The 20,256-nt window shown below is 43.2% G+C and overlaps 1 protein-coding gene across 10 annotated transcripts in view; it reads left to right on the forward strand.

Annotated features, from left to right (window-relative positions):
- The window catches only part of LOC116426600 (putative receptor-type tyrosine-protein phosphatase mosPTP-1), a 519,051-nt gene that overhangs the window by 399,204 nt on the left and 99,591 nt on the right, over positions 1-20,256 (forward strand). For all 10 annotated transcript variants that reach the window (XR_004234947.2, XR_004234948.2, XM_031975761.2 and 7 more), the window contains exon 3: positions 14,166-14,283. Coding sequence is in view for 8 of the 10 variants with exons in the window: in XM_031975761.2 (XP_031831621.1) it covers positions 14,166-14,283 (118 nt within the window). In the remaining 2 variants the exon portion in view is untranslated. The remainder of the gene's footprint in view (positions 1-14,165; positions 14,284-20,256) is intronic.

The following is a 20,256-nucleotide window of genomic DNA, read 5'->3' on the forward strand; positions in this document are numbered from 1 at the left end:
TATAATAATTGTGAACGATCATGAGAATCATTAGATTCTCATATAACCTCTATCAACCTAGTAATAACTTTGAACACCACGGTATAGATGAAGAAGCAAAGAAATAAGAAAATAGAAGTAGTCGATCCCCTGGCGTAAGATCCATCGGCCCGTCGTAATTAATTCAAATCGAAGTCTCAATTAATAGCAGCACTGCTTTCAAACGGAAACATGGCTTTGTTCAGCCGCGCGACTTTGCCTTTATTTTTCTCAATTAGAGGCGACGCGTTACCGGAACCTGGTTACGAAACGCGTCTTCCGCTCGGGTAACGAGGATCGCGGATGCCTGATACCGGAAGTTATATAGGCCACGCTGGCGTACCGACGTAACTGCACACAGAGGGACGCCACCCGTGCATCGTCCTTTACTAGACGCGGAATATAAATTCCGACGAGGCCGTTTACCGAAATTTATGGGCGTCATTTTAAGAACTGTTTTGCCTTGCTCAACCATATGGCTCCCACGTAAATATCTCTCACTCCGTTTTGTCGTTAAAGCTCAGCATTTAACCATTAATCGTGCCCTTCTCTTCTTTTCCCCTCAACCCTTACATACTTTTTAATTATTCACACCATAAACGGTGCATGAAACATCTGTCCAACGTAACTCGTAGCGAACTATGGCTTGTGATTACTCAATCAACATAAGAAATTCTTCTCGTTGCATATTTAATTAAAGTGTCTAGTTAACTACACTTCGAGTAGCACCGAATATTTTAAAATACTATAAAACACAAAAAAATATTGTTCATCTTAGAAAAATCGGAAACGATAATTATTAAAATTCATACCCGAATGTCCATGGCCTGTTCTATATTAATCTTTCTACGTTCGATCGTTCCCTCGCTTTTCAGATCCAGTGGAATCAATAAAAAATATTAAACATTGTCTCGTACGAGTAGAAATCTTGCATTCCATTCGCCGGGTAGTGGGATCGGGATAAAAAGTCACGCAACACGTTATTTTTGCGGCGGTATTCCTGATAGCGGGTATTCCACGTTCCAGCCTGCGGAACTAGCTACGACCGAGCGGTCTTCTCTGTTTCATGTTTTATCCTGTAGCAGGACTCGCGTCCGGAGAGCCGCAGTGGCCGTGGGTGGCCAGTTAAGAGAATCCGCGAGGCGAGAGCTCGTATTTCCGCGCCGCGATCCGGCTTGCCGCAAAAATTCGAACGGAAAACTACCCTCGGACCATACCCCGGGGGACCGGCGACCCATCTCGGCGCTCCTTTCCGAGGGATTTCTGGTGTAAAATGTAGCGGCCCACCACCGGACGAATTCGAGGGAAATTTTCTGTAATATCATGGTCACTTCCGGCCGCGAACAATCCCCCGCTATTTCCGACGGGGAGTCTTTCTCTAATCGGGACACTAAATCGTTTCGATACACTTTTTTCTATGCCGGAGTTCCGCTGTTCTATTTCACGCGATTTTTTATTATTCACACCGGAACCGTGGAGTCTAGATTTTCTGTTCGATATTAAATGGAACAGAAATGAGACGAGATTATGAAATTGTCATTGGCATCGTTTGCATTTGTACGTTTGTATATCTGTTTCATCATTTTGGTAAATTTTAAACGTAAAAGGAATTCGCTGAAGAGGAGGTTAAATAAACGATAAACACGCCAGTGAAGGAAATAAATGCTTGAAAGCGTCTTCGAAAGGTTGAAGCAAACCGACAGGCCACATCGAAAATTAATCGTGTCCAGCCGCGTCCGCGATTCGAAATTCAACGGACGGCCGGACAATGAAATATTCAGGATCGGCCCCAGCTGGCCGAGTTTCCCGCCGATTCTAATGCAGTGTTTTATATTCGATTAATTCCGTCCGGTTTCACGCGGGATCTGTGCGCGCGTCGGCGTGCGAGCGATCCGCTCCAAAAATTTCGGATTCGGATGGAATCGAAGGGCTGCGGGCCTAGTTCCACCCTCTCGGGTCGTTGAGTCTCTATTTCTCCCCCGTTCCTCGCTAAGAAAGCATTCTTTTCTCCACGACTTTTCTTGTTAGAACTCAATTTTATGTACTAGAAGTTTAAAGCTTCGAGATGACCAGTTCGAAATTTTCGAATTGTTCATTTAACAATACAGCACAAGCATTACATTCAACTATGCATCCACCACACAAGTAACTATATTTCACCAACTGTCGCAATCGACAATAATTTTCTATTGTAATTCCATTTTCCTAATTATATTCTTAAAAATGTTATCTATAGTCTTCTTAGAAAAGGTTAGAAAGTAAACGAAATTTTCGTATCAACTATTTAATAACACAACAGAAACACTACGATAATAATTATCGATACCACGACAATAATTTTCTATTGTAGTTCTATTGTTCTAATTATATTCTTAAAAATTTCATTTATAATCCTCTTGGAAAAGATTCGAAAGTGAATGATTCCTTTTGCCTCTATACCGTTTTAGCTTGATAGTATTCGGCGAACTTCCCATCTTGGTATAATACACAACACGAATGCCGATCGAGCGTCGCGCAACATCGTAAATACACCGTCGAAATTATGCACACGAAACGCAACGTCACCGTTCGCCAACAGACTCACGGACATGTGAACAAATATCGCGCATATACGCGATCGCGCTTGTCAATCCACCGCCGGGAGAAAGGACCGCGGAATAACTCCGACGCCGTGCCGAAACACCAGAGACTTGACTTCAAGGGACTTCTTACTCTCCCATCTGAATTTCAACTTAACTCCGGCTGACGCTCCGACGAGACCGGCCGGATTTTCCTTTGACGCGACTATTTCGGAGCTTGCGATCGTACAGGCGTTGCACCCTTCGCGAAGCTACTCTTCGAAAGTGTGTCGTATTGACGAAAAGTACTCAAGTTCTTTGGAAGAAACTCCACTGAATTTGGAATAGATAGCGTTCGATCTGTTTAAAAGAGTTCGGTGGTGTTCTTTTTAATTTTCTCCAGTCGCAATGCATCTAAGACCAACATCAGTATTACATGTCTTTATATCATCGCGTGGAACCAATATTTGTTTGCTGCAAATATGTCATTCGTCATGAGAATATCCTTACCCAGTGGTTACCTCGCGATTCTATTAAACTAGAGAAACCAGAAGCATTAAAAAGATCTCTATAAGTAAGCTACAATAAAAGTACATTCACAATAAAAAGAACCAAACGATGAAATAAGAACCCGAAGAAAGTTGAGACAGGATAAAAACTTCACCCTCTTTTTACTTTGCATCCCGATACTTCTTCAAACTATTCCAAATCACCAATCCACGTAGAAAATAATACTAAATTCCACTAAAAGGAACAGAATGCAGTTGCATTTCCTAGATCTACGAATTTGTATTTCTCCGATAATAAGCTCACGGACAATCCCTTGAAATTACGTTCAGGTAGTACGATAAAAATCATAGGTACATAGGTAATTTTCTCGTCGCCAATTAAGAAGCTACAGCGCCGTGCAAACATCTCGAACGAGCATACTCGTCGTGGAGTATCTCATTCAATATTGGATCTGGTGAACGTGAATCCGAGCCCGAGCAGTACGAGTGTATCCTACACCGTGCGGTGTCGTATCCGTTGACGTTAGTTTTCCTTTCCCTCGAACACACGGCAGGCTTCTCAAGTAAATACCTGATCGGATAAAGTAGTGAAGGGCACCGCGAGCGTTCAATCGAGCTTTATTGAAAACGTCACCGTACCATCTGAGCCTCCTCCCTTACATTCTGCGCTTCCGCGTGACATATTCGTTGAAAATTGTTCGCTCACCCTTCCTCCGCTTTCTCCCTTCTCTCTTTCTCTCCCTCCATACCTCGCTCCTCGCATTCCGTAGTTCCCAGGTTTCCCGTAACGTTTCCGTTTATTTAAGCGTTGCAATAACGCCGGGCATTAGCCGGTGTAATGCCGGTAAATTACAGTCGCCGGCAGCTTTGGAAACCGCGAACGTGCCTGGCGCGGAGCGGGGGTGGTTTCGAAATCGCGGGAACCTTCGTCTCAATTATTTTGTTTTTTTCCCAGTCCTCGTGTGGTTCTCGTTGTTTTTTCGCGTCTCTCGTCGTTATTCAAAACTCCATGGCCCACATCGCGAAGCTTGCAGGCTACAATCGACTATAGAACGTTACCGGAGTGTTTCGAATCGATTCCGCATTTCCGCGGCAAGAAAAATTGGACGAGAGTTATCATTTCCCATTAAAAGACGCGGATGGGAATAAAGTTTAAAGAATAAACTCCGCCGGTTTCGCATCGCGTTGGGAAATATCGAGAATACAAAGAGCCGTTTCAGGTGAAGGACTTGCCCCTCCGTCTGCGGAATAATAAAGGCTGATGACACTGTATAACGAATGTTACAATATGCGAATCGACGAGTGGAAAGCTCTTTGATCCTTGAACTGGGTTGAATCTGTATTTCTTTTCTCTGTTTCCACATTCTTTCTGTAACAAATTAACATCGTCCATTACGTGTTATATTAACGTAAGTTGTAGAAATGATAAGAAATATTTCCAAGAAACAATATTTCTCTATATTTCATGGAACATATAAAATACTGTAAACCGCTAATCCCTTGCCCTATGATATATACGTCGAACTCGCGATGAAAATTATCAATTTAATTTACAAAATCATAAATACTATGTACTTTTTTAAAATATAAAGTAACATTACTTTTCTATTATCAAACCCCTGTAGCAAACATAGACATGAAATAAATATCGAACTCCGTTCTTTTTCTAATAAATTCTGAACGATAAAATGTCTTTATCAAGCACAGTTATGAAATAAATCATAAGGCAAGAGATTAATTCGAGCATATACTTTAAAACAAATCCTTCAAAGCAATGTATATAATTTCATCACCTTTCTGTTATTTCTATTCCGCGGAAATTGGCAAACAGCTTCAGCAGTCGTAAGGACTCCCTAACGTTAATAATAAGCAATCTCCGAGCCAACGAACGAAGTCCAAGCCCTATTACGTTTACGGCTTAATTATCTCGAAGCAGAAGCTACGCCGTCCGCGACAGTAAACAATAATCAACGAACACGCGTTCCCTGAATACGCTGTGCGAAGATGCAGTTCGAGCGAGCACGGGAAACAGGACCGTACGAGCGATAAGCGTTCGTTCGCGCGACAATATCGCCCGATTGACAAATACAATCGTGCTGCCGTCAGTTTGATATCGTTTGCCGTGGTCGACGCGGTGGTTCGCGGCGCGTCGGTATTTTCCTTCTGTCGGGATATAAGCTGACATTTTTCCTTCGCGCGGCCCCACGGCTATCGTATCGCAGGAACGGGATTACGCGGGCTGACGTGCAAAAGTGAAAAATCGCGATACGTCCCGGCGAAATTGGCCCGTGGTCCATTCTCGGCCGATGTTTCCGTCGGGATATCGATTCGATTCGCCAGGATTTGCGTGCGGATCCCCGCGGCGTGGGCCCTGGAACCCAGGTGTCGAGCGGCGACCAGTAATCGAACAGTTTTCGGCGAGTGCGTTTTGAAACGCTTCGAAAGGTGAAAGGCTCCCCATCGATTCGCGCCTTGCCCCCGAACATCCCATTCATTCTATGGTCGTTTCCTATCTTCTACGTGATTCTCATTTCTTCTCTTTTTCAGCGAATCATACTTCTTTTTTCTTGGATATTCTATGAATTCAGGACTTCCATTAGATTTGTACTTTATTTTATTTTAAACGTAGAACACATGTTTCCCAGCTGCAAATAAATGTTGCGATGCAGTAAGCATGCTTCGTGTTAAAAGAATTGGTATATATTGTGACGGTTTTACTGTTCCTTTTAATGAAGATACGTTCGTGGTATTTCTTCAGCGTATAGTCGCATTTATGAAACAGAATAAAAGGCGAATGTGTGGGAATATTTTTCTATAAATGGAATATTTTTATAGCAATTTCTCCAATAATTCTCGGGTAAAAGAAAACGTTCACCGGAAAAGAAAAAGAATCATAATGTCCAGATGTATTGGCAATTCACGGAATTGCGATTACATCCGCTTAATGGGCAGTCCACAAACGCAGACCGCGAGCTTTCGAAACGGAATTACAGCGTCCACCATCGTGGTTAACTCCCCAGCGTATTTTCTTTCCCGATTATTTGTTTCGCGCGCTTCGATCCCCACTCATTAACAATCCACGGAAATATTCACATATCTGTACGCGCACTGAAACATAATACTCGGCCTGGTGCAATATTTCGAATCCGGAGTTTGTATATTTGAGCTTTTGATACCCGATGCGACGTTGTTTGACCGAGCTGTACACAGTCGGCGTGTACGGTTTCACGGTTGGATACTAGTAATATCGAATGCGACGGACCAAAAAATCGCGTTATCCGTATTACGTTCATTAAAAACAAACAACGGCCGGCTAATTGTTGCGTGAACACGAACCGCGACGCGTCTGTTCGATAATTATCGTATTTGCGCTGCAAATGTAAACGCATTTTGGTAGACAAAGCTTCCAATAGCGTTCAAAAAACTCTCTATCGCCAGCTACCTAACAAGAAATTCTAGCACAATCATTTACGGTCTAAAGTATTCTCTATTTTCCGAACAATTATTTCTTCGAAAACGATTAACTCTCAATCACCACTTGATCTGAAACAGCAAAATTATAAACTCTTATATACAATATTAAACTTTATACAACGCATCGCTATGTGAAACCTAGAAGTAGAATAGCTCTTATTAGTTAAGTTCAAAGAATATCTAAAATCATGAAATCTCTAAAACTATGTAAGTACACGTGCTCTAACAGTGACATTCAAATAAATACAACGAAGATCAACATCAAGTCAAATGTCCTGTCCGCCTTCATACGAAACTGCGAAGGATTAACCCTCAGAAGTCTGTGTAACGTTTCGGACACGGCTGACAAGGGTTTCGCGAATCCACCGGGAGACAGTCCACAAAAATCATAAATTATCCAACGCCGGTCTTGTTACCGGACGCCGGATTAATTCAAAAGCGCCGCGACAGGAAATGTAGCGGAAAGAAACGTGGTCGTTCGTTTCGGGAATTGCTTGTTTGCGCGGCTCCCGGTCATTTTCTCGGCAAATAGTTTAGACAGCATTACCGATAGGATTTGCAACCGCTCCGTCCCTTGGCCGGGCGAAAATACACGTTAGCGGGTTTACCGTGGCCGAGGGTGGAATAAGACGGCTCCGGCCGACGTAGGGGTGGCCGGCAAAAAAGGAAAAATCCTGGCCGCGAGCGCGCGCCGGTACGACGGGGGGATAGTACGCGGGCAAATATTTTACTTGCGTCTCGGATGCCTTAAGTACGCCCGGCTGAAGTACAAAGACAAATGTCGGAGCGAATAAGCCATTTGTTTGTGAGCGACGTAATACTTTTGCGGGGGCAGACCGGCAAAAAAGCTTCGACGAAATAATGGCCGCGGCGACGAGCGAAAAGGAACCACGGGAAACGAGTCGCGGACCCCACCCGCCGACAAATTGTCCCCGTGAATTTCGGATTGTTTGCGACGCTGCGTGATTATAAATACCGCGGGCCGAGTTTATTTTCCCCGAAGCATCCCGCGCCGTGCCGTGGGTTGTATAACGTTCCGTGCCGTTTGAAAAATGGTTCCGTGACAAAACAGTGGACTCTCGGGTGGATAAGATGGCCGCGGTCCGCTTGCCAAAAGAGATCCCAGAAAGTTGCAATAACTGTATCATCAGCGAAAATGTTATTAGCACTCTTGTTTCATTGAACAGTCTGTAAAAAGTGTATCTAGATCTTGAATAATTGAATTGCTCGCGAGAAGGAAGATGTGTTTCACGTTTAGAGGTATGATAAATAATTGTTTAAAGTACATACAATTGAAACGTAAACACAGGAAAGTCTAAACATTCCTTTCATCGAGAAACGACAATTTCTATTACCAACGAATCGACGGTTCGATCCTATCGGGAAGCGAAAACAAAGTATATCCGGCTGTCGCGATCGAAAGAAATGGTCGGAAAACAAAAACTATTTCCATCGAAATTCGTCTTCGCGAAACGGCGATTTCGTACGTCCGACTAATAGTTTCATCGGCTTATCTTGTTATGAAATTTTTTTCTGGAAACGGTAAATCAGGCTGCAGAGCGATAAAAACAGAAACGGGCCCGAGAAGCATGGCTGAATGCATAACTAACCGATGTCGCCGGTAAACGAATTTAAGTTTTCAATCGAAACGGCGTTCCATCACTGGCGAAAAGTGGGAGATAGAGAGAGAGAGAGAGAGAGAAAGAAAGAGGAAAGCGATTGAGGATTCACCGCTAACCAAACGTCCTTTGTAACGCTGGTTCCGTCCGCGTTGATTTTAACGGGGAAAGAAAACCCGCAGTCCCGCCATTTATCTTCGGATTCACTCGGCAAACAGCGCCGTCCACATCTGTTTGGCCCTGCCGTAAATGAAGCTTATGTTAAACCTCGATTCGTCGCAGCCACCGATAAAAACCGTCCGCCGCGCGAGCAGCGAAATTTTCCGCGAACCGTACCGACATTTTCCTCGAGTCCGAGTTGCATGGATTCCTGCACCTCAGCCGCCCCCTCGACCTTCCTCTAATGTGATTTCGCGCATTCCCCGTTTTTGCGACCGCGCCGACGAAAGCCGACGACGAGTATCGCGATACATGACATTAACTTTTTTCCACGACGCTGTCCGCGGAACACGCAACCGGACAAAAGACGTCCGGATACGGTTTTTCGGCGGGATCTCCATCTTTCAGGAAATTATACTTGCAGGAGTTGTTTTGTGCGGAAGAAACGCCGTGTTGACCACTGAAATAAATTAATCGGTTATTTTAGAAATTGAAGTGTTTCGAGTTTTATAGGAATACAGTGGGAGTGATATAGGGAAATGTAGATCTCGGAAAACACGGTGCATATGAAACTTTGAAGAACAAGAATGGCTTATCATGATAATTTGGTGTTTTAATTTGGAAATCTGGCTGTAAGAGGAAAACGAATTCTAAGGTAATTTTTCGGCGGGTGCTTCGTCTTTCAGAAAATTCAAGTTACAGTACATAGAATGGTAATAATACAATTTAAATATAATATCGTATATAGTAATTATTAATGAGCAATATATTTCGCGACATAGCTTACCATGAAACTGCATTGTCCAAAAATTGACCTTCTCAACGATGAAATGATCTAATTGTTACATTACCTATATATTTCTAAACCTATGTATCAAGTACTGTTAAAAAAATATAGGACAATGCTAATACATCACGTTGCACATCGCAACTCGCAGTAACCACAGTTTGAACGTTAATAATACAGAGATTACCGCGTAAAATGCACACGGTAGCAGTGTTCCCCGACGGGTTTCAACGGAATCATGCACGTTGGAGGCAGACCAAACAATCCGGGGGATCATTCGAAAAACATTGCCGACCGCTGTTTTTCGTGCTCAACGACTGTTGGCCTGTCGTTAACTAAAATGCGATACCACCGGCGCGGGGCGGGTTGGAGATCACAAAGGAACCCGGTCGAATGAAACCGTCCCGAGGAAAGGGGTTAATTAGAGTTTAACCAAGAAGAGGGCAGGATGCACGGTGAAACAGCGAGCGGATTTTAATGGCGACGCGGTAATTGTCGACATTACCGCAAAACGTTTGCCACCGTCCCTGCTCTTTGATTCGGAAACTCTTTTTTTGTCCTCCCCCTCCGTCGGTCCTCTCCGCATTCGCTGGTTCCCGGGTCAGCGTACCACTCGTCCGCGTAACCGTCATTGTTTTTCGGGACGAGCGTCGTTGACGGTCCGTCGAAACGTTTGCCGCTCGATTTTCCGCGGTTTTAAATACTGGCTGCTAACAAACCCGAAATCGATGTTACGGCCGGGCAACATGTACGCCACGCGATTCCGTGTCGTTGTTCTATAGTTGTCCACGGCCACGTTGTCGAATTTATTTACCATCTATTTTTCGGCCGCCCCGAGCTGACGGGAAAACAACGCTCGCGACGAATCGGCCCGCGCCAAATCCGCTCACCGAAGAAACTGGAATCGAGCGATCGAACCCGTGAGTTCGTATTCATTCAACGGTGATGAGTAATCAATTAACCCCTTGCCTCACGATTTATTTGTCAATTATGATCGATGCGTTTATGTTGTCATTAATCATTTATTAAAAGAAAGAGCGACATTCTAGGCATCTTCTATGTCTGTTTGCTATAAAGCATAATGATGGATAATGTAAAGGGTGAATAATATTTAATTTGGATGTAATATAATTGAATGATATTGATGTTTGTTGAATTCTACATGAAATTTTTACCATGAATTTGACACGATATTGTGAAGCATGGGGTTAAGGGAAAAGAATTTAATAATTTTGATCGTCGGTAATCAATCTTACTGTTGATTTATTGATTCTAAAATCTGTTTTATACGACTGTTAATTGAATGTAAAATATATTATATTAAAATCATTTATTTTATTCAAATGTAAACAAATATTCTCACCAGACAGGGTCGTAGAAAGTTATCACGTCACTGTGTTACCGGACTGTGTTGGTATAAAATATATTTTCAGGTATTTCGCTGTGTTACAATCTGCTACGAGATTTATCGTTTAAATAATAAGTTACACGTATTTTTGTTTATTCTTTCCGTTGCTGTAAATCACGTTTTTCTATCTTCCCTTTCCGCCGCGGACTCGTTGTCCGCTCGAATCAACCCCATGACGAAGTTCGTTGGGAATTTGCGCGTGTCGCGATATAATCCTCTTTCCGCTGTTTACTATTTCCGAATATTCTGCATATTTTTGGTTTGTTCATTTAACTCGTAAAACACGGAGTGGAATGTAGGAACAAGGAAATCCGGTGTACAGTATTTATATCATTTGTAGTGCAGTTTAAGTACATAATATTTAAATACACCTTAGTGTTTCAACCTTTCATTAGGAGACTATAGTAGAATTAACAGAAGAATTGCTAAAATTCTATTTCAACACCCTGAATATATGTATAAAACGTCTATAAATATAACTTGTTAAAAACATACACGTATAGATATCCCATAAACAGAGCTTTCAAATTATCCGAGTGTCATAAATGTGTGGAAATCAGCCATCCACGGACAGCAATGATTCTTCAAATTTCGAATGTTTTCAATTTCCCCGACAAAGGAATCAGGATTCCCCTAAACGTTGCTTCTAAATGTGAGCTGACTGGGTGACGATACCAGCCAATAAGTCTGAGAGCATTCGATCAGGCGGCCCGCGCATCCATGCTCGCTCGATAAGATTCCGTGAAAGAGCCCGCATCGTTTCTTCGGTCCCGATATATTCTTTCGAGGCGAGAGCAAGAGCGGAATGGAGAGGCAGAGAAAGAGCAAGAAAAAGAGAGGGACAGAAAGTATCCGATTATTCTTGCAGCGGTGAGATTCGTTAAGCGGCGAAAACGCGCTTTATTGTTCCGTTTTCTTGCCGGTTTACGGTCGTCTGCGCTCGAAGAAATGCCAGCTGTTGACCCCTCGAACCACGGGTAACATGAATTATTAATGAGAAAATGGAAATTCGTGGCCGCGGCCCGATGTAAAGCTACGTTTAACCAGCCCGCGGAATTAACGAAGCGACCGAGCCGTACCAGAGTCACAGTTTTCGTTTTTTTCTCTCCTTCCCTTTTTCCCTTTTTTTGAGGGTAGGTTTCATCGGGGTTGACTCGTTGAAATTCACGATTGAATTTAATCGTTCGACAAGTGGAAATCGAGGAAACGCGAGGTAACAGTTTACGTGAAATGAATCCCCGTGTTTATCGTGAGAAGTTCGCACTGCGGGACGGTCGTCGGCGAGAAAGCTGTCAAGTGGCCGGTTTTGTTCACGAATGGAAGAGCGGGGGCCTCGAGCGCTCGCGGATCAAAAAGGAAAGTCTAGCACCGGTGTCGGCGGGATAATTTAATGGCATTTTTATTGATTTCCCGCGGGCTGCCTCCGGGAAAGAGTAACGATAAGGTGCGAGCCTAACTTCTTTTTCCTCTTCTTCTTCTTCTTCTTGTTCTTCTTTTTTCTTGTTCTTCTTCTTCCTGTTCTTCTTCTTGTTCTTCTTCTTCTTCACGATTCATACTTTCTTCGTATTCCTGGAGTTCCGATATACCACTGAGTCGGTGTGTCGATACTGTTCCCCGCTGATGACTGAATGGTATCGTATAGCCCACCGAGGAAAAAGAAATCGGGATCAATTTATCGGAAAAAGCCTGTGGGTTTCGTGAGAAGAGAAACTAAACGCTTGTTCTACGGTTATTTATTTATTTGAGCTATCGAGCATCGTTGAAGCTATAAAAGAGTGAAGGAACATATTTACACTTTTAAGTCGTTGTACAGGATATTGAAGATAATGGAGGTACGAACAACTAGCTGAATAAATTCTCCATCATTTAAACTTCGTTATATTCCGCATAAAATACCATTGGAACTACCTTTAACCCTTAGTACTCGAGAGACGACTCTCAGTCACTACTCGCCTTGATGCAGCAAAACGATGAAGTTCGATATTCAATCGTAAAATCCCTATAATCTATTAACACGAGAAATATTTAAATAAAATCATCTTCTCCCTTAATTTCTACACTATTTCCTCGTGTGATAGTTGCAAAGGATGTCAATGATATTCCATTAAAAAATGATAAATATTTACCATAAAAAAAAAAACTTTCGAATGCGAAGAGTTAATCCTAATCCAAACGCGTAAAATCAATTTCAAACGGGATTCAAGTATCCCACAACGAGACGTCGATATATGATGAACAAATATTTAATTTCCTGAATCCCTACAATTTCCACAATTAGCAACCAAAACCCTTCAATCTTAATTAGGTGGGTGTAAACGATGAGAGGGAATTAAAAGGTCGCGCGTAGGGGTTGGAACGGTTGTCGCAACAGGCTGCGCTTACAATGGACGATTAATTGCCCGGCAGTAACTGTGACCAGCTTCTGTTGGCGTCGCGAGAATGTTCTCGGGGAGAATGTTGTGAGCGCCGATAGGGTGGCGCGTCGCGTTGGTGGTTGTACGACGCCGGAAGAAGAACCGGGACGGCCGCGGTGCAGCGGTTAGAGGTCGGAAAAGGATGACGACTCTATCCGCGGGCGTTGCTCTGGTCCCTGTTCTCATTTATGATCTTATGCAACGTGCGCGCAATGTTATATCTCTCGGCCGGCTGCATGGCGGCGCATATTAAACGGTCGACTCTTATCCGATGTAGCCGCGGCAACGGGCGTGACCGGTGTTTATGCCGGGAAAGTTCCCCCGAAGGTTACCCTCTTTACGCCCCGCGATGAAATGCTTTAATTGGCGGTTTAAAGGGGAAAGTTCGATGCACGATCCGCGCGAACTATCCTTGAACCGTCGCAGACGACGACGTCGTGTCGTCGGTTCGGTGATCCTTGAAATTTCATTAAAGTTGTATACGACAGTTGGAAACACTGCTGGAATTCATCGCTGCCTCACGCGGCAACCGGCTATTAACTCGGCCCATTGTTTCACTCAAAATGTTTCCCCTATTACTATCGGATTTTATTCAATGCTGGAAGGTTTATGATCGCGTTTCTCGGGTGATTGACTTCACATTCAAAATAGATACACTGCTGGTTGATGGATCAATATTGTTTTGATATTATGTTCGATGTTAATCTGCTAAACTGATTTAGACACAATTCAGTAATATTAATAGATTTTGATAACTGTGGGACAAGTGATTTGCTGGTGCTCCGTTTGTTCCTGTGCACGCGATCATCGAATGTTGTTTGATCGATGGGTATGGCATTTATACGCTTCCATTTGATCGCATTGTTCGTGACTTTCTTATCGTTTCTTGGATGAATTACTATTACTTTTGTGAACGTTACCTTTCAAATTCGAACTGTAGTATAACAGAAATGATTTTAATCGGATAAAATAGAAATCTGGTATGTAGGTTTTGGCTAACGAATCATTTGTTAGCGCATAGTTGCTTTTACAGTAACTTACTACGGTTTTAATGCAATTAAAGCAAGCCACTAGCGAAATCCGCTTTGAGAATGCTTAGTGGAGCGACGGGTCTCTAAGGTCGATCGGTTTATAGGAGAAGGATCTACCGTAAAAATAAACGAGCCCGCGTTTAAACCCCTCTTGAACGTCGCGTAAAACTTGGAAAATTTGCTTTCAGATGTGCCCGATCCGCCGGAGCGTCCTCTGACAATAGGCTTTACGTCGAGATCCGTGAAACTGAACTGGGCGCAGAACGTTAATTACAACCCGATCAAGCACTACGTCATCGAAACTCGGTAAGTCCTATAAATATTGATTTTACCCGTTCCGCTCGATGTAAGTCCGGTTTCCAATTACACTCCCGCTTTGTAATGAAAATTCGACACCGTGCCTGCCGATGGAAAGCCCCGCGGGAATCAATCTACTTCGATCGAAGAGGATTACAACGTCCCTTTTCGATCGTGTAGATTCCTTCTGTTGCCTACACTATTCGCCACAGTGTCAAACATTTTCTTTCGTCCAGATACACTAACATGATCCAACGGAGATTTTAATTTCCAATATTCATTCGATGATTTTAGTCAAACTTCTCTCCAAATATCACCGCACAAAATCCCATTCTTATTCTTGAGATACTTAATTCTCAAACACATAATCAAGTTCCTCCATTTAAAAATCGTTTCTTCCTTAACCATAGAAGATACGCAGAAGTTTCTAGCAATGAACGATTCCATAAACCTTCCCAACTAAACCGATTTCATATATCCTTAACAAATCTTTCTCAACGCACCGATAATCATATTCAACTGTGCGCTAATGGACCCAGAGTTCCTAGCTTCGAACCGTCGCAACTTCGTTCCTTACACGAATTTCAAAGCGAAACTTCGCTAAAGTATTCCACAAGATTGCCACGTTCGAGTTCAACGATTCTCCAGAAAAGGGAAAACAAGAAAAAATTGCTTCCACCCGACCCATCCAGTTTCGCGTAACCTTTTAATTAATTGAAAGGAAACCGGAAACAGGGACAAGAAGGGGGCGTGGTCGAAACTAGCCGTCTGCGTTCGAGTACGTCTCGGTCTGATTATCTTTCAGATACAAGGTACGAGTTCGAGGCTTTAGCCCCCGAAGCTCCGGGAACGGAAACGGATAAAATAAAAGGAGTTACTAGGGATAAGAACTGCGGTGTCGATAAGCACCCTTTGTTCTCCCTCGCTTCCCTGGGACCTGTTATCTTCTCCCGTTCTTCCTCTCGTTCCCGTTTGTTTCTTTTTCTGTCCTATCCCCCATCTCCCCACCTCTCGCCGTCCACGAACCCGTTGCCCACGCTGTATTCCGATGGAAAGCAACCCCTGCGCTCCCACTTATCCCTGGTTCTCTCGTTCCACCGATTTTCCACGAAGAAATTCGCTATCGACATTTCCGAGTGGCACGTATATCGAATGACCGCCCGCTGGAGGTTGCGGAGATGCAGGAATATGTGCAGAAGGAAGTTGGAACGGTCAAGAACGAATAGCGTGGCGAGGGATGAAGTGCGGGACAGGTTTCGGGACGGTGGGAAAGGCGTGGAAAAGTCTCACGCTTTCTTCCGGCGACCCTTCTCCGTCGTGCAGCACTAACTCATTCGGTTTTGTCGATAGCTTTTGTCGTGCCAACTGCGAGAAGGGAGAACTCGGTCGTTACCATAACTTTTATCGAACCACGCGTAAATCGCGGCGACCCCGGACGCATTGTAAATAACGTCGGTTTAATTCAATTTGCTGGACGCGACCCTGTCCACTGCCCGAACCCATTGTCCGACCGTGAGTCGGACAGTTTCGGATGACCCGAATCTTCGGCACGATCATACGCCCGGCGAATTCGTTGGCTGGGCAGGAATAACGTGGCAACCCGCGTCGTTTACGAATTCTCGCTGTCGGTGAAATTTCTTTGTGGAAATTGGTCGCGTTAACTAATTGGTGATCTCTGAATAGACAAATTACGGCGAAGAGATGAGTGGGTATTGGTACTGGGGTTTCAAAGCAATGGAATTATCAGTTTTGTAACATTGAATTTTATTGAAAGTGAATGATGAACGATTTTCTTAAGATTTGTGAATTATACTATTCTCTTGTTTTTTTTTAGACGCTGTATTACAGTTTATTGCAATACGATAGTGTTCGGAATTTCGTGTTAAATCGTTTCGAGTGTTTTGAATTTGAAGCAATTGATATTTCCAAACAATTTCGGATGTATTGAAGCAGGTGCTGTGCCGACACGCATCGACCATGTTATGTTTAATTTGTATTTGAATGCAATTCGCAACTCATCAGAAACAGAACACGGTTGTTGCGCAGTTTTTGTCTACGATTTTTAACGTATTAAAATGTAATTATAGTTTTTGTTTATTGTGTGTATTGGGGTTGCTTGTGGGTTTTCACACGTTGCTGTTGATAATTTCCATCTCTGAATATTCATTGAATAAATCTCGCTAAGAATATATTTCTTCTATAACGACTCTTTCAATAAACTTAAAACAATTAAAATATACAATTATCATCCTTTAATTTCATTCAATGACGCTTTTTACCTTTTATCCATTTGTCAACTACTCGAACAATCCTTACAAATAAAGCAAAAAATTGAATTAAAAAATTAAGATACAAAATATTTTTTCTCAATTAAACATTAATAACTCCATCGTTATTTACATAATTAATCATCAATAACCTCATCGACTATTCCTACAATCCTTGCAAATTTTCTAAGAATAACCATCGGCGTATCCCAAAAATTCACCATATCATTCGACTTCCCCGTTTCAACAGAGTTACGGGTTGATCCACGTTCTTTATTGCGCGTGCCGCGCGACCAAATGAAGTCAGCGACTTGGAGCGGAAGAAATGGCCGCGTAGCCAAATAAAAACTCCGCGTGGAAAAGAGAGACGAGGCCGTGGCAAGTGGATGGGCTCGTGGGGTTCGAGGGTGAAGAAAATTAGTTTGAGCCTTCGAGGAGGGAAAGTAGATCTTCAATTTTCATCTGCGCGCTGTTCGTGGCGCGATCGTTGCAACGACTGCCCGACAACGACGCGAAAATAATTCAAAATTACCGTAAATCATTCTCCTAATAAAATTTCACCGAATCCTCTTTTTATCATCTTTTGCCATCCGGAGAATCGTTTGTTCGCATTAGTTCCTTGCATCGGTATCGCGTCTCTCGCAAGATAATCGGTTACACCAATACTAACCTCTAAATCTGCTGTTTCAATTCTACACATTTGAAATATTATTGAAAAAGCAGAAACAAGTACACAGATAACCACTTTTGAAATATTCTCAAATAAATAAAACCACTGGCGAGTTAAAAAGCCATCCAATAAAAGCGTGATCGTGTCCAGAAAATATCCGAACAACGAATCAGGGTTAATAAAGTAAAAGGATCGTTCGCAGATTCCAATTCCAAAGAATTTCTAGTCAAAGGGGCGCCGAGTAGTCGTCGCGTCGATCGCGATTTTAATTATTAAGTTCGAATCAACGGACTCCGTCGCCCTTCTCACGTGCGACGACGATTCATTCTCAGCGGAACATAAATGGCTGGCCGCGTCGGTGGCGGGAGAAGAAGGGAGGATAGAAAGGAAAGGAAAAGCGGGAACGAGGCAGAAGCCGGAGGAGCCGGAATTCTTAATCAAGTTTCGTTTTCGATCTTCTTATTCTCGTTCCGGCGGCCAGACAAAGCCGTCGGGCGGAGGGAAGTTATAGGAAATAATATATCAGCCGATGTCGTTATGGTCGCCGAATATTGAAGTTTCGCCCGCGAACCATTCCGCCTTGCCGGTCTGCCGGCGGACCCTTTCAGAAAACTATCGTAATACCTCATAGAACTTGGAAAATATTAGTTTTATAATAAAGTTCAGACAAACTTCGTTCTACTCCGCTCTCCGGCTCCCCCCACTCCTTATAACCGGCAGTCTGTGTTTCCCTCGTGCCCGCGGAACGGCTCTCCCGAGTCATTCTCTCTCTCGTTCGGGGATTATTAATCATCGCGGGAATCGAGCGCCGTTTTGACGGAGGAACTCCTGACAATGGCGCGGCAACGACGAATCGCGGCCGACGTCGAAACTTCTCGACGCGATAAACGACCCGGTTCCTTACGGTCCCGATGGCTTCAATTAAAAATTCCGCGCTCACCCCCGTGGAGGATTACCAGCGCGCCTGTCAAACGGAGAAACTGCCCGAGAAGTCACTGCCCGGCGAAAATAGGGGTAACCGTGTTCGAGGCGCGTACAGACTCACTTTGCCCTTAGGATCTCGGCCGGGGACGTTGCTGAATTTCGTCTATCTTTTATCTGGCCGGAGAATACGTTCTCGGCTTTAATTAATTAAACCAGGGAATAAAGAGGCGGAGAGGTACGGTCGGTTTGATTGGATTTTTGATAGATTCATATTTAACCGGAGGGATGGGTGGAAGGATGTTTATATTTCACGTATTGCGTAATGAAATAGAGTTTTATAGAAAATCGTGCCGTAGATGGATTCCCTGTTTGGAAATGTAGATTCTTCGTTTGGATGGTTATTAAGGTTATTACGCTTTTCAGTCTCAACTTTCAAGCTTGTTTTTATCTTTTGAATGCGAACGACGGTTGATAAAAGGAAGCACGTGTCAAATATTCTCACAGGAACCGCTATCTACCAAAGTTTCATCAAAATAAGTTCTTTCCCTCGTTTCTCCTGGAACAGCATCTCTACAGCCGCCTTTTTTTCAATAAGCTCTTATCAAGAGATGAGGGGATGTACGCAGCGTAGAAGCGATAAAAAGGGGTAATGTAAATTTAGCGAAGAGCTCGGTTGAATTTAACGAAGTGCAGCTAGAAAAGTAACCGACGTACCGGCGTCCCTGCGAGACGCGACAGCCTATCGATCTTCCTGTTTCTACAGGGGACCAATCAATTTTACCTGCATAAAATGTCCTTGGTCCTTCAACGTAACCCACGCGATGCTGTTCCATTTATTAATAGCACCGATCTCATCAGCTCCGATTCGACTCGTACCTGGCTGCGTTTCCATCGTTCTATTTGATAATTTTAATTAGACTGTCGACTGGGTCATTCGGGAATAGTAAATTCCGTGCTTCGACGAGAAATTCCAATTGAAGCAACCGTGAAAGTTACTGTTTAAACGTGCACCGATATATTTGCTTTTATAACTGAATACTATTTTATGTTACTTTATTTATTTCTCTGAAAAAGTTGCGATTTTTTAAAATTGTAAGGTGTTCATATTCACAGATTATATCGTGTACACACCCTCGTGATCTGCATATGACCTTTCTCTAAAATTCACAGATCAAATTGTAATTTTCCGCATATTCAGTCGTGAAATTTCTAATCTTTCGTGAATTTCCAGCTCAAACGCGATCATTCCCAAATTCTCAGTTCACTTCAAACACGCGACCCGACCAAATTATCGAGGTTCGCAAATGAACGTGGTCACAGGACGGTCCCTGTGTCCAATCAGTCGGAAATAACTGTTTCAATGGAGGACGATCGATTAGGACTTAAGTTCGTTCTGGGTCGAAGAAGACGTACGATGTACGCCCCGCGATATTCGATTACAAGGGACATCTGTCGTGGTCTTTTGTGCCCGCGCACCGCCGAGCCAACCCCTGGTTTGTTTTCACTCGGTACACGGAGAGCATTTAAGCCCGATCGAATTGTCTCGGGGATGGGATCGTATTATCAAGCTGCCCCGACCGATTCCCGCAAAAAGGCAGCCGCTGCTCCACGAACGATAAACACCTTGCTCCTCGGGGCCCCATTGATACTTCCGCTCCAGCCAGTCAATAATCTGCACCAGTTGATACACAATGTTCTCCAGCTATTAAACGACGGAGATGAGTTTACTCTCGATACCAATAGCTTCTGCATTTCCCTCTTCCCTCCCGGTTTATCTAATAAACCTTACAGCTCTTGGAAAAATACTTTCTCGTATTCTCATTATATTATATTAATGCACAGAGCGATGAAGAAGACTATGAAAAATTCTTGGATACAAACCTATTTTCATCATACTTCAATAATTAAGTCCGTAGAATATAATAAAAGATAAAGGAGATACTTAAGTGATAGTATCTAGATAAAACACTCTCCAAATCATTTCCTCGCATCTACAGATTACATCGACAAAATTTAAAACCTAAAGCATTCTCCATATGAACCTCCGAATAACCAAGAATATTCAACACAATGAAAAATCAAAAAGACTCATGCAACCTTTCATCAACAGTATTCCACGGA

The sequence above is a fragment of the Nomia melanderi genome, chromosome 6, assembly GCF_051020985.1.
Source record: "Nomia melanderi isolate GNS246 chromosome 6, iyNomMela1, whole genome shotgun sequence".
Taxonomy (NCBI): Eukaryota; Metazoa; Arthropoda; class Insecta; order Hymenoptera; family Halictidae; genus Nomia; species Nomia melanderi.